The sequence below is a fragment of the Schistocerca nitens genome, chromosome 4 (genome assembly GCF_023898315.1).
Source record: "Schistocerca nitens isolate TAMUIC-IGC-003100 chromosome 4, iqSchNite1.1, whole genome shotgun sequence".
NCBI classification, from domain to species: domain Eukaryota; kingdom Metazoa; phylum Arthropoda; class Insecta; order Orthoptera; family Acrididae; genus Schistocerca; species Schistocerca nitens.
Genome location: NC_064617.1, coordinates 353595650 through 353611579, shown reverse-complemented (window position 1 = coordinate 353611579; position 15930 = coordinate 353595650). Strand labels below are relative to the sequence as shown.

Below are 15930 nucleotides of genomic sequence, written 5' to 3'. Positions count from 1 at the left end.
TAGCGCCACGGTCGCAGCGCGTCCGCTGCTACAGAGCTGCGTAACACAGCCCACGGCGCCATTTCCTTAACGAACTGTGAAAAGAAATGGGAGATGCAGTTTTCTGCACTTCTCGTGTTGACAACTACTGGTCGAAGTGCAATCGACAGAACTGCCGATATCCTAACCCGCAACGACATAATCCAGGGTTGGAACCAAAGTTGCTCATGTTGCTGACACTTGCTTCGCTCCTGGAGTGTATAGTCTTTGAGACGCAAGAGCCCAGACATACATAATTGACAGATGCACTGGCAAAGTGGGCGTCGTAGCTGTGTGAGTCCGATGAACAAGTTTCCCGTACGCGGAGCTCCTCCCCGTGATCGCAGATATGTAGTGATTTGAGAGATATGAACAATGCTGCATTTAAATAGACTCCCTGGCATTGTGTATAATAATCGCTATCGTGCTTTAATATGCTTGCTGTTGATCATAATAGCAACGTATTATCTAGTTCAGTGGGGCATAATGTGTACAAACATAGAGAGCTGGCAACATGTTGGCAAACTGGTAAGTCACATTCTGGGATCTCTTAGTGACATTTATTTTTCTCGTAACTTCCCGACTAATACCTAACTATATATTAGCTTATATACATCTAATAATTCTCTTTCTTCTCCAACCAAACTAACATAGTGCCAACTATACAGAAAAGGAGAAGCTACCGGTAATTTATGCAAACCTCTGTGCATAGACAAGCAGATTCGTTCTCTCAAGTGCCACGCTTTTCATGCCGGAAAGGAAGCAGTCTTCTCGGCCGACTGGGAGGGAACACGTCTCGTATTTAAAACCTCGCAAAGGATAAAGGATGAATACACGGAACCGGTAACTTGGCTCAAAACTCGCGGCCTAGAACATTACCCAAACGAAGACGAATTTAAGATGATGATTCGCGATGTTATCGCTCTGAAATTAAATTTGTCAATATCAAATGATCAGCTGAAAAGGCTCAGTCGTTTAGGCTTCTCCAAACACAATGATATTTCCGAACGGCATAATGAAATGAAAAATATTTGGGCTCTGTTACAGGATAATGAATATCTGTGCTCAGTTTTGTATGCCGACAGGGATTTATTTCCACAACTGATAGGCACATGTGGGCCATTTTTCGCTGTTGAATATGTGGAACCCATTAAAAGTGCACCAACAATATTATCACTGTCTGACAGCCGTGATGACTGGGCTGGTCGTGTGAAAATGGCAGTCATGATTATGGACCTACTAGATGAACTAGATACAAATCTGCCTGAGCCTTTTCACTTGTGTGATGTCAAGGTGAGTCACTTCGGATTGACAAAGGGTGAACAAAGAGTCAAGTTTTTAGACCTGGACTCCGTTTTGCCACGTTCAGTTGTGGGCCATATCACTGGAGGTGGACAGCAATGTACAAAGCATGAAGACTGTGATTACTTCGATTGCCGTTCCAAGTGTAACCTCAAGAAATTGCGCTGTGATGCTCCAGTGGTGAATAACAATTTACAGATAGTGTGTGAAAAAATTTTTCTGGGATGGACATTATCAAATACACTTGTTCTACCTGGACTACTAATGTCAGAACATACCCCTCCCTCTTTAGCAGCTTTGCTTCGCATTTGTGCTAATCCAGAGCATAAGAAAGAAGGGCTTGCAAGGGCATCTGCCTCAAGGGATGTGCAAAGACGACTTTATGCAACTTTAACTGAAATGCGAAATATTCTTGACAATGATTTATTTGTTTGAATTTGTTAACTGTTTTCTAAATACCATTTCCATCCTGCTTGTGTATATGTGGGCTTAACCTCCTCCCTGTGTATTGTGTAGACTTTTACTGGAAGAACTGAGCAGCATTAACATGTACATTCCAGTGTCCGAATGTAAATGAAACCACAGAGTGCTGCAAAATGCTGTTAGCTAATGACCTAGAGCAGTGTGCATAAAAATGAATTAAAAATGTGTTTTGGTATTCCTACATTCTAACCAATGTTTTTGCAGAATTGGAGACTGTTCTAAAACTGATTCATAAGTGTAAGACAGATGGAAACACAAGTGTGTACTAGAAAATAAATGTTGTAGATGTGTCTTCAAATGTTTTACTGCAAGAGAAATTTCATGATAAATTACTAGAAAATGTGATGGGAGTTATTCGGCTACTAAGGACTGTGGTATTAATTTCTGGGCAACAGCAAAGAGCAGTGCAGAAGTTAAGTCTGAGCTTTTGGTAGGCCTATACGTTTTCATGGTACCTCTATTACAGTTATAGTGTGCATAACAGAAAGATTAGCTGTTAGTGTATTAAAAATGTATGTTATCTGGCTTAGTTATGATTTAACAGCTAGAGTACATGCCTATTTCTGACAAAAAGGTCCCCATCCAGCAGACAAATCAACATCAATATTTTGTTACACCAAGACAGACTGTAGAGACAGAGATTTAATCCAGTATGTTGGCAGAGGAGCCTGAGGACACAGACGAGCCCGAGGACAAAACTCTACCCTCCCGCCATTTTTATCCAACTGACCATGAACCAAGGATGAAATTTTTTATAATGGTAGAACTTTAAAGGCCTAATATTGTTTCAATGTGCCACTGTGATTTTGCAACCCCAGTTTCAAGGGCAAGGGAGTAGTCTGAGGTTACAGAAATGACATGTGAAATGAGCTGGTGAGCAAAAGTGTACAGTTGAGAGTAGTAAATGTGTGAGAACTAGAAAAGAATGGAATTAATTACAGACTGGTGTGGCACACAGCAGGATGCAAACCTTTTGTAACCATTACGACAGCTTACTTGCATGTCAGATCTCAAGCTACCTTGTGTACATGTTAAGTAACTGGAGCATGAGCGAGCGAGTGCAAGTGCAATGCTCTCTCTCTCTCTCTCTCTCTCTCTCTCTCCTCCCCCCCAAATAACATGTAGGTACACACACACACACACACACACACACACACACACACACACACTCTTCTACTACTGTAATATGTTGTCACAGTATTTACTTTCCCCTACCTTTTAGATCATTAGTACCCCTGTAGTCTGGTGCTATGCTATTGTCATTTCTCACTTTCATGCATGCGGGTTCTTAACTCGTGTAACTTTTTTCAAGAGGTACAGTATAATTGCACTTTCACTGTAGCTGCTGATTTTTGTATTAACGAAGATTAAATCCCTTATCGTGCATCATGATATTTTCAGTTGGAACTACACTTTAAGATAACCTTTTTCATGCTATGATAATCATATGGCATTAACCTGTCCCCTACCACACCTCTCTTAGTTTTGAGATGACTCTTACTCATTCCCGAAGGATTCTTTCACTCTGCACAGGAATATGGGCTGTTTTGAAACTTTGTCAGATTTATTTCCTCTGGTCTGGAGGTCAAAAAGTTGTTTTTCCTGTATCTATGTAGTTCTTGTTTTAATCTTCATGAAACTTGTTACAAGGACCATTACCTATTTTTGTAAAATAATAGGCTACAATAAAATAATAGGCTACAATACTATATCAAAGTACTTACGTACAGTTGAAGTCATCTTGATGTGCATATCCAACATTTTATGCAATTGTTTACTTTAAATTTTTAATGAACTAATTATGTGGAAAGAATGATATATGTAAGAATATTCACTTTTCAACATTTTTCGAAATTCTTGACGTTTTATTTTAAGGGTTCTTCTCTACTACTTATAAAACATGAAATGTATCAGCGCAGATATTTACTGAATTTTAATTATTATTTCTTCATAAAGCTTCATGTTTTCTTATAAGTTAGAATATATGACAAAGTTGGGATTGTTTTGTTTCCCAGGTAGCTCTCCTTCAACATACTTGCTTACTAATGCAACACGGAGAAATACAAGACAATTTCACAGTTAAGATTGTAGCAACTAATAAGTCATAGAGATTTTTTTTCGGAACAGTTATGTATCACAAAGGCTTTCTTGTGCTTTCTAATAACTGACAAACATTTTTAGTACATTGTTTGTTCTAAAATACATTGGAATATTAATGTATTACATAACACATTGTTTCATATTATAGCTCATGTTTGTACCACATAAATTTCTAATTATATGAAATACACTGGGAAAGTTAGCAAAGCCAAGCGCAGTACAAACATCAAACCAGCGGAAATAATTTCAAAGCAGTATTTATCAAAGCATGTATTACTCTCAGTGAGATTATAAATAGAAATAAATTACCTTAAATTGTTGCTATCTTATCCACAGTTAAATGTAGTTAAAAACCAATGTCTGCATATCCAAATACTGAATAGTACATTAGAAAACTGCAAGACAAAATATCAATAGCATTACTAAGTTTAGCTTTATACTATTGCAGATAGGAAATGTACCAATTTCATGATGTTTATTACCATACCAGTTTCACTATAAATGTGCGCGTGCACACACACACACACACACACACACACACACACACACACACACACCCGCGGGCACGCGCGCGCACAGTCCTAAAGCACCAAACTGCTGAGGTCATTGGTCCCTAGACTTACACACTGCATAAACTGACTTACGTTAAGAACAACACAGACACCCATGCTCGAGGGAAGATTCGAACCTCCGGCAGGAGGGTGAAATGGTGCCTCAAACCACATGGCTACTCTAAGCTGCGAGTTCTCTCTCTCTCTCTCTCTCTCTCTCTCTGTGTGTGTGTGTGTGTGTGTGTGCGCGCCTTTTCTCCTTCTCAAGAAGGCTTTGGCCGAAAGCTAAATCATAATCTTTTCGTTGTACCTGTCTGAATTCAACATTTAATCTTTACAGTTAGTAACAATCCATTCTTTTCCTTATATTGTTGATATTGCCACCTGGAGTTTCCATTGTAAGATGGTTTGCCCTACTTGAAAAAAAGGCACAAAACATTACATTGGAGCTATTACATTTTGAAATCGTCCTGCTAATAAATGTCATAAAATTGTAGCTGCATGGTTGGTTTACTTTTTGTATGAAATTGTGTAGCTTTATCCATATTACTATCTGTGACTACATGGAAGTGCAGCATGTGTTACATTTTGTTGCCAAAATAATGCAGTAATGTATCTTGTGATAAAATGCTGTTACCAAAATTCTCCTTAAACTATGCGGAATGTTACCGATGTCATTTGAAAGGTAAAAAAAGACTGTATCAACAGGTGTCACGTCTGCTGATACAAACTGGAACACTGTCTTATTGCTCATCACAATCTCACATTTTTATAATACTGTTTCCTAGAGGTTCACAGTTGCATATCGAAACATGTTATTTGCGTGGTTCATGGGATAAAGCCAAAAATTATTTTATACAGAAATTGCTCCTTAATGGAAACGAAAAATTATTTCTAGTTCCCTGTAGTGTGCCTAATGCCTCAAACTAGTCAGATATCCAGTTCAGGGATGATAACTGAGGCTGACGCAAATATCTAAGAAGAGTATTTCCAGCAGCAACTGAGTAGGTTATGTTTGCTGTTATGACTTAAGTCTTGTTTCACAGCAGTCATACAGTCTCTGCTGGTAATATTTTTGAGAGGGAGTATGTGCTGCTATACACTTGTGATGGGGCAAGGTTGATAGAGAATTAAAAATCTCTATCCAGATATGTTACCATAATGCACAACACAAAGGCCAGAGTGGTTCCTTCACACTACTGCTGCTGTCCAGCCCCCTCCCTCTAGCAAGCTTATACATTGTGACTAATGATTTTTTAATTATGAACAAAGCACTGAAGTTTATTTAATCTTCCTTGTGATGTTACAAATGTAATCCTTAACCTGCACAATTTAATTGCATTCAGTTATACTAAATAATTATGTCTGCTTGAACATAATAGAAGTAGAGGATTATGAAGTGCTGCAATTATTTCATATTACTGTCTTTTACCGTGTGAAACCTAATGGTATTAACCAAGCTATTGACTGAAAATGGAATTTTTAGAGCTTGCCAAGTCGTGAGGTATGACTAGTCAGGGCACACACATGGATGATTGATGGCCTGTATGTATTTACTTTGTTAAATGTTCTTATGCTGGCCCCTCAGTATTCAACAATGTAAATGACAGACATTTTGTACATGCTCCTGTTGAAGTGAAGGAAAAAAATGGTACTAATACATTCTGAGCAAAATGTACTGCCTATATGTATCAAATAAAGTACATTTTAACTATAACTACAGTGCATTTTTTCCCCCCTTCAGCCTCATGAAATTTATGCATAAACAAGGAACTGCGTCAACTGGTATACCCACAGGCAATTATTTCAACTGATTGCTGTGTCTAATTTCATCTGACAATAAACGGTACATCAAATTACATAATGTCTTTATTTGCAAATGACTTTTTTACAGTCCAAAGTAATTACAAAATAGAATAAGCTGAAAGTTTTGCACTTCAGTCTTATTTTACAAAGTGTCACTACGATTTGAAATGTGTGTGTGTAATTTAAACACACTCGATTCTACAAACTAATGGGAAGTGTTGGTCTCAAAAGTATTCCACATACTTAACGTATGTGCCAATCTCTCACAACGAACTTAAAAGAAGGTGATGTGTACGAGCTATATTTAATTACAGCTCATAACAGTATATTATGGAAAAATAATTGCAACAAGTTAATTATAAGTACACAGATAAATGTTTCACTGATGGAACTTGTGTAAGTTGTCAACTTAATTTTACACTGCAATACTGCACTAAAGATCCATTTGTAACAATGGAAAACTGGCTTCAATAGGCTATAAAAAGGTGTGGTGCTTTCACATCATGAATGAAATACAAACATGGTAAAATAGTTTTAATAAAATTAACTGAACACACTTATTTTTACAAAGTTATAGCTAATGAAATGCCACTTTATTAACAAGTAGATGTAAGCCTAAAACCGATTTAGAAGGAAGTTATAAATTACTTGTACTACCTCTGGAATAAAATATTCTTACAAATGTTTCAAAAATCATTTGATTACAAATTTTTCATCTTTACTATAATACAGAAGAAAAATAAATTGCACTTTTATAAAAATTACCGACTCCATCCTCTCACAAGTAAGCTGGTTCCGAAGTTACCAAAATAGAAAAATGTAAATGACAGCAAACACAAAAAGAGACTTGATCTTACTAAGACAGGAACAATGATGACTTTAAAAAGAAAGTGTGTGAACAATAAATAAATTTGTATGGTAAAAATACACAGTTCATTAGCATGATCAGTTCTAAAAGACTTTATTTGAAGTCTCAGAACTAACAAGTTCACAGTCCTAGGAGGGACAAACACCGCCAGAATGACTGCACAACATTTATCTATACAAATATGATGTACGTTTTCATTACTTTATCCCTTCCCACATGTGAATGAACACAATACATGTAACATCATCACAAGTAACATTGTGGCCTATGATTAAATGTCTTATTGCTTACAATGAGCTTTTAGTTTCTGCTAATGTTTCCAAGCGTTTCATCACTTTAGACATGTCACCATTCTTTGACAGCCTCAAATACTTGGATGTCCTTACCAGCTCAAATTCAACCCAACCTGGCACACTTTTGATCAGCAGCTCAATGTGCACCTGAAGCTCAGCTGGAAGTAGAACAAGTAATGTAGGGATAAGTATCATATAACCCATTCTCACAGCAAAATATCATGACATAAACATTGGTTCTACACGGTAAGAGCATGTTGTTTAATCGTACAAACTACTCAAGGCCCCTTCCAGTATAGTTGTCTTTTTAATAAGATATTTCTTTAACCTTTGGAGTGAGCGAAAATATTTTAGTAACCTTTATGTATACCCAAGTTAGTTCTTGTGCATGGCAATGCTTTCTTCGTCTGACACGCACAGCATTTTAAAACTGGAAACTACATGCTTTTAAGCAAGCAAATAGTTGGTGTAGCTCGAATCGGTGGAATAAGAGCCGTTTTGCTTACAATATGCAAATAGTTTCTATGGCCATGGTAACACAGGTACAACAGCAGTTGCTCCGTGAAAAACATGAAATCTTGAGAAGCACCTCTATGGTGTGTGGTACTACTACAGAAGAGAGCAGGTGGTGCAGCAGAGAGTTGTGTATAATGTAAGGATGTGCAACTTTCTTAATTTGAAGCACATAAGTAGAATCCTTACCATTTCAATCATGCAACTAATGACTCCAGTCCCTTAACCATCTCCTCAAAAATGGCTCTAAGCACTATGGGACTTAACATTTGAGGTCATCAGTCCCTCAGACTCAGAACTACTTAAACCTAACTAACTAAGGACATTACACACATCCATGCCCAAGGCAGGAGCCGAACCTGCAACCGTAGCAGCAGTGTGGTTTGGGACTAAAGCGCCTAGAACCACTCGGCCACAACGGCCAGCTCTCCTAGAAAGATTTCATACATAAGGTGAAAATTAGTCCTTATACATTATGGAAAGGAGACAAAAATTGGGGTTTAATGTCCAACAAAGACAAGAATACAACATACTGAGCACAAACTCATATTTGCAAAGGCTGGAAAAGGAAACTGCCCTTGTATAGTCACATTAACTATTCTCACATTTCACTTAAAGATTTAAGAAAATCACGGAAACCTAAATCTGGGTAGCTGTGTGAAGATTTGAGCCCTGCTCCACCATAATTTGACACCAATGCCTTCACCACTATGCTACCTCGTTTGGTGTACACACCATGAGTATGCATTAAAGTAGCAGAATGAATGTCCTGTATGATAAGTATCTACTTTGCTGGTTTCCAAACCAACTGTAAACACTTCCCTATTTCTCAAACAAATAAACCACATTAATTGATTCTTCTCTATTGGGATTGGTTGTTGACAAACACAACGTCTGTTACAAATATAGCCCTGAACATATCAGTATAAATCAAACCAAAAAATAAAAAAATTCTCCGAAACAAATCTCTCCCCCACGGACACAGACATCTTATGCAGTATACCGTATTTACCTGATAGTAAGATGAGGATTTTTCCCAAATTCATCATTCAAAAAACACAGGGTCATCTCATATTCATATATTAAACTATTGCTGCGGAGGTAAACAATTTTAAGTTGTTTAGTAGAGTATGCAGGAGTTACTTACATTTACAGATGAAGCTTTGGCTATTGAGGTCATGTGCAGATTTAGTTTGAAGAATTCAGTAGGGCAGTGCTGGGCTAGATCACATGTGCAGTGCTAGTGCAAAGGAATGCAAGAAACTATGGACTAGCCACTACAATAATCTGTTGCTCCAGTTAAAATTTGACAATTTTGTGGAACACAGGAGGAAACGGCACAAAATTCTATCATCTTACAAACTCTTGTTGTATCTGAACAAGTTTGCAATAAAAGTCCTCATAAATGTATGGATATCATGTACAAACCTTGATGGTGCCTTTTACATAAATGTAACATTGTAAAGTGGAAATATGTTAGTTTTCAAAAACCATTACTAGATTTTGAACCCAGATCAATACTTTGTTTGATTATGAGAGACTGTAATGATTTACCAAGTGGGTTGCAAATGAGAAATTTGGTCGATGTTCACACATTAGAATGCCTACCAGTAAAAACGTTACCAGCTTTTAATCAGTTTTAGAACATGATGCTGACAATAAGAAGGAAAATTACTCTAGAATGAAATATCTAACAAATGAAATAAATCATATTAAACTGACTGTTACTGTTGTCATGAGGATAAATTACAGCGGCGAGACCCATCATTGAAACAATAGCAACATCTGTCAGTAGATTGCAGGACGAGTGAAAGTTCAAACATTGGCCTGAAACATGATTGCTACCTTTTATTCATGTATTAGTTGCAGTTGTTACATATGATTTGCACCCTAGAAGATACTGCAGTCTGTGTTTCACACTTATTTAGGCACAGAGTTACAGAAGGATGAGAGGCGGAACAGTGATACCAGCTTGACTGAGTACTAGGTGAGTGCAGAGAGGGGAGTTGTAAGCAGGCAGCAAATTACATCGTGCTGCCAAGCACTGGAATCTATACTGCGTACTTTGGCTTTTTAGGAACATGTACATTCAGATTGCAGTTTGCCTGAATCCATTTCTGGTCATAATTGAATTGACAAAGTTGGACAAATACTCTACAATAGTATTCATTTCTGCAGGAGATGGTAAAAGTGTAGATAGGGACCAGGGACATATAAAAGTGTTTGAAAACTGTAATGCTGTCAGCACTCACCGTGATGTATGATGGGAACAAGAAGGGGTTTGTCAGCTGCTGTTCCTATGCAGCCAACGGAAAAGCAGCAGGCAGACGATAAGTTTGGAAGCAAGAAACATTGTAACATCCTCAGGTCGGCTGAGAAGTGAAATCTGATACATATTTAAACAAAAACAGCTATGTTCTTAGATGTCAGTGACCACAACGTGAGAAATCACAACATATTTGAAAGAAACTGCAAAATATCTGCAATGATGCAGATATAAATTTCAGCTATGCTGTTAGGGTGAAGATGATTGAAAACAGCGATACCACTGGGTTGGTTAGTGAAAAACATAGAAAGGAAACAGTCCACAAATTTTTGTTATATTCTGTCCTGGATTTTCCATTGTCTGAGTTTGTAATTTGGTTATTCAGAATATGTTAAAATAAATTTTTCTCAAGAAGCCTGTTAAAAAAAGGAGAGGCATCTTATACTAGGGTAAATACAATATTTAAAAAGCAACTGCAGTGTTTATATAAAATCTATAACATTTCAAAACACAAAAACTGAAGGAGAAGCTACCCTGAAACAGTATAACACATGCACCAGCTGATAGGTGTCTGTTTATCAACTGCCACACTGCAGCATTTGGAGCAGGGCCGATACAGGTGATGCTGAAATCTGTAATTTTCTGAATTTAAGATGAAATGGCACCCAAATGTAAGAAACACTAAAAAGATTCTAACTGGGGATAAAGTCATGCATCACTACACAATACTCATCTATGCATTTCACTTTACTCAGTCTTGTACTTATGTCATGAAGAAAGACCTTTGGGCTCTATAAGCATGAATCCACATTTTTTCACATTAATTTAGTGATGGAACAGCAGACACCGTAGACAGGCCCAATAAGAGCTCTGACAGTATGATTCAGAAAGTAAGGTTCTGAGCTATTGCCTTCACTACAAAACGATTTTACTTCAACTGTAGTTCATGTACTTACATGAAGAAAGATTTTCTCTTGTACTGTCTCGCAGCTTATCCAGGACAAGCTCCACTGGTAAAACTCTCCTGCGTTCCGCAACAAAGAGAGTACGTAAAATACGAGCTATTTCAGGAAGCCTAGTGTACCTTACTATTTCTTTCTCTTCTTCTGGTTTTATAGTCATTTCTTTAAGTGTCTTTGCTGCTTGTTTTGCTCGAACCTAAAATTGAAGGAAAGTACTGTATTAATTCTTTCAAAATACCTTGTGCAGCAAAAAAATTAATGTCAAATAGTAAACTGAGTGGCAGTAAAAGTAAATCCTTATTACAACAAAGAATCAGAAGCGTGACCCCCCCCCCCCCCCCCCCCCAACCATTACAAAAGTAGAATTATGTACAACACCTTTTTGACCTATGAATAAAACCTATTACAGACGTTCACAAGATGAGACATCAAAGTAGCATTAATCCCATTTAAATGCTCTTGACAAGTAATGACTTCAGTTCCTATTAAGAAAAAATGAGTGAACTGTAAAAAGGTAATCCTGACTGGGTGTCAATCAACACCCTACAAAGATGAATGTGGACGTGTGGTGGCAATTTTATGTTGAATAAAATCTGAACTGGCATCCATCAAATAACGTTATGTACCCATTAAGCTTGGGCTTCAGTACTGTGTAAATGGCAGATTCACAACAAAAGAAAACAAAAATAAATTGAAGGCTACCATTGAATACATACATAGATAGCGAACAAGTTTAAAGCTTTCAAAATCTTAGAAAGAGCTCACAGTTATGAGTTGAACTTTGTATCTATGATCATCACAATTCCCATTCTCAGGTAAGAGGCACAAACTAAATAAAATAAAAAAGATTAGTATTTAAGAAACTTTTGAGGCAAAACTTTTTTTGGAATGTTCATTTCCCTTTGATTTTTAGCACTCACTCACAAATTTCCACTTTATAATTGACAGCTTACAGCAATAAAATTACAGGTTAGAAAGAAATGATACAAATAAAAAGCCAAATTAAAGACTCATCAATTAACGGGACAACCACATACTGTGATACCAGCTAGATAGAAGTATATATTCTCAAAAACGGCCAAATCCAGCATTAGTACTGCTCCAATTGAAAGCTTTGCTGTACAGTTATTCATTGTCTTTTTTATGTAACTTAGAAAATGAATGCATCTGTGGCATCCATATGGTTCGTAGAGCCATACAACACCGAGGGATGAAAACATTTTCTTTTAAGTTACTTCTTCTGTTGTAACATGTCACATCATATCATATTTAATGGAACAAAAAATGCTAGCCAACACCTAGGAAAACTGTAATGTCAAGACAGGTACGTGTAGTTGAATTAAATTTTCGCACATACATGAAATGTATTTGCATTTGCGAATATAGACCACCATCAGCTGTATAATGGAATAACAACAACGAAAACTCCAGGACTCAAACCTGAATTTCTCGCTTATCATGAGTGGCCACCTTACCATTAGGCTACCTGAGCACAACTCATGGGCAGACGCAAACTTACACGTCATCAACTATGTGCCTACAACATGCACTCGTACATTCATTATGTATATTCCCGTACAGGGGAGACACTTCAATTGAAGTTTTTTTGCCTGGCATCATTGAATAAATATGATATTGCATTGCCTGTGTTGTTCAGAAGGACAATGTAAAGTTCCTTCACATATGGAAGGAGGGTCTGACGGTGAGTCATGCTCAGACAGGATAATGGTGAGACGACAGCTCACGATAAGCAGGAAATTGAAATTGAGTCATGGCCCGACACAAATTTTTATTGTTGTCATTCCATTACAAATCTGATTGTGGTCTGTATTCGCAAAAGCAACACAGGCATTGCAATATCATAATTTTCTAACAAGTTATCTGTAAATAATTTTTCATTTTGAGAATTCTCTAGGGTGAAATCAGTCTCAATTTTATGATATGGAATTAAAGACGAATTGGATATGTTCTTTGGTAATTTCCCACATGCAGTTTGTTTGAGAGTCCATGAATCAAACAGTGGCTGAAAGATGAACCCATCAAACAAGCTGCTGAATGACAGTTCTCAATGGGCGACATGTAAGCCATATGGTCACATATTGTTCTATTGAAATGTGCCATGTGGAGATGCCTGAAGAAAGGGCACTACTATTGGCTCTGAAGCTGCACTGATTTCAGTTGTTTACATTGCCATCAATATACAGGAACAGAGATGGCTTTCGTACACTTGACATCACAAATTGTCCAACAGTGTTAACCATGGTAACATTTAATGTGAGTAAAGCCATCAAAGGCAACACTAAAATGGCAGACTTCCAAAATAACTTCAACTTTTCACTCAGCATGCCAGCAACAGATTTTAGGTTCCCATTACTTTTTAGTCACTTCTTGTTTCTGGACAATGGAAGCCAAAGCACGGAATGCATGCCAGTCCATTCTTCATCAGACTGCATCAATCTCTGGATTTGGCAATTCAATGGTCACCTTTGGTGTCCAAGTATCTGCCAGTTACTGCAACAGACTACCTCCTACACACTGGTTCTACACACCCTTCACTGTCAAAGCATCAAACTCTGTACATGCTGGAAGTATGGCATCACAACCTCATTTCGTGGAAACAGTTCAAATTTTTATTTTTCCTATGGTTAATCTCAATCTTCCCCTGCGACTGTTGCCTCTACAGCTCTCATTACTATGATCTTCTCTGATTAACACATCTTATCTTCCTATCCCTTTTTTTGGTTAGATTGCAAAAGGGAAGGACACATTGCTGCTGAAAATTAGTTGTGAGCAGCAGTGAGTTTCAGGGGTTGGGGCAATTTTGATAAGAGGCTGTAAATCCCCAGTGAAACTAGTTAGGTTTCTGCACTGAATCAGTTCAGAATGCAGGACAGACTATTGGGCATTATAAATCTAAATTTGGACTTTAGAGTTTTATGATGAGATCAGGATGAAAATTTACAATCACAGTTTGTGCAAATGAGGATCCATACAGCTTCTCTTTGTAGTGGGGGGGGGGTTAGTACAGACAGATGGATTTTGACAAAATCTGGATTGTAAGAAAAATATTGGTGCAACCTGGAATTCAGAGAAGTGAAATAGAGAGCTTCAAGTGGAATAGTTCAGTTATGACTTCACTAATTGCACAGCGTGCACGTTGGAGGAAACATGAAAAGAATAGCAATTTAAAGTTTGAAAAAATATGCAGAAAGTAACAGAAAATACAGCACCATGAAAGGCAATTATTTTTTTCTTGATATAGCTTGTTGCACAAAGGGGATGATAAATGACAGCTACCTATGGTGTGCATATCAAAAACCTTGGAAAAGCTGTAACCCCCTTGAGAAGTCTTCTGCAGATGAGAACAAAATGTTGGGCTTCCATCGAGAAATTCGTCTGAATATGGCACTATAGCCCAGAGCGTTTTAGTAATTGTGACATTTTCAAATATAGAAGCTTCATTTTACTAATAGGAGGGAACACCACTGGATGTGGAAACTTCATAAGCAGTCTTGCAGTCAGGAAAGAAGATTTTAATTGTAATGCTTGTACATAAAGTTTCTTATTACTAACCTTCTCAAGCACAGATTTAGGAATTCCCTTATATAAATCTGTCTTAAATGCTTCAACCCTCTCATTCACTCTAGCTTCAGTTTTGCTTTGAGATTGTTTTTCACTTACAAGTTTTAAGGCATTTTCCATTCTTTTATTGCACTGAAAGATATCCTTTGCACATTCTGAAACAAAAGAATAATCATATGTCAACAAAATAAGTAATAACTAGCATGGCATTTGATATTTACATGTATATCTGAACTTTGTAAGCCACCCAGTTACCAGTAGAATATACATACAGTACCAAAATAAGTAATAAAAGGAAGGGATTAGTTTGCACTACAGACTTGTCAAGAAAAACTCTGACTACACACACACACACACACACACACACACACACACACACACACACACACACACACAAAACTTTACAAAGCACATCTTACAGTGAGATGCATAGTCAACACACATGCTTTTAAAGTAGGTAGAAATTCTACAACAAGTTTTTAAATGGAAATCAATCAATATTATATCATTTTGTTATCTAAATTAATAAACATGTTCCACATCCTGGAGGACCTCCTCACTACGGATCAATTGGAATGAAAGTAAATCTAATCTAATCTAATCAACAATCATCTCTATTTACCAACAAATACTGAAAATACCATTATTTTCATATATCTGTGACACGTTTATAACTACAGAATCCAAGTAACAGACACAAAAGTCACACAAGGTGGGTTGAGTCACTTTCGAATAGAGTGAAAAAGCTCCAAACCATGGAATTAGCCAATGCACATCAATGATTATCATAATACTTACAAGCACTACTTTAAATGATGTCCCTTATGTCAGTGATTTATCCTATTTTGTGGCTGTAGCATCTATAAATAGTGGCAAATGGCACGAATGCTGCCCTAAGCTGTTCAGGAGCAGCACAAAGAATTTTATGCTTGAGAGATTCTCAGTGCACTCAAAATACAATGTCTTGTCTTTCTATATATTTTTGCTTTGAAATTGTATGCAGAAGACTGATTGCCTGTATAGGCCCTACCTCTTTAAAAGCCCTCATTTCCCACAGTATAAGGAACATTATTAATATGTTGCTACTAAATTACTGTAAATACAGAGACCTTGGAATGTATTTGTAATTGTGAATATGGACAACCATCAGCTGTATAATGGAATTTAAGGTGGTATGCCTGAGATA

General features: G+C 37.1%; 2 protein-coding genes across 4 annotated transcripts in view; one reads left to right on the top strand and one right to left on the bottom strand.

The window, feature by feature from the left end:
• The first annotated feature begins 82 nt into the window (after positions 1-82).
• Positions 83-15930, top strand: part of LOC126251818 (D-aspartate oxidase) — a 253875-nt gene continuing 238027 nt past the window's right edge. Inside the window, exons 1-2 of one of the 2 annotated variants that reach the window (XM_049952467.1) lie at positions 83-546; positions 673-6327. In XM_049952467.1, coding sequence (XP_049808424.1) covers positions 394-546; positions 673-1755 — 1236 coding nt within the window. In that variant the 5' untranslated portion in view covers positions 83-393 and the 3' untranslated portion in view covers positions 1756-6327. Of the gene's footprint in view, positions 547-672; positions 6328-15930 lie in introns of those variants that run through there. The other variant, XM_049952470.1, reaches the window with a different exon arrangement.
• The window catches only part of LOC126251817 (DNA replication factor Cdt1), an 89115-nt gene continuing 80027 nt past the window's right edge, over positions 6843-15930 (bottom strand). The window contains exons 9-11 of one of the 2 annotated variants that reach the window (XM_049952466.1): positions 14736-14899; positions 11157-11358; positions 6843-7579 (exon numbers count right to left, since the gene is read on the bottom strand). In XM_049952466.1, the coding sequence (XP_049808423.1) occupies positions 7416-7579; positions 11157-11358; positions 14736-14899 (530 nt within the window). In that variant the 3' untranslated portion in view covers positions 6843-7415. The remainder of the gene's footprint in view (positions 7580-11156; positions 11359-14735; positions 14900-15930) is intronic. The other variant, XM_049952465.1, reaches the window with a different exon arrangement.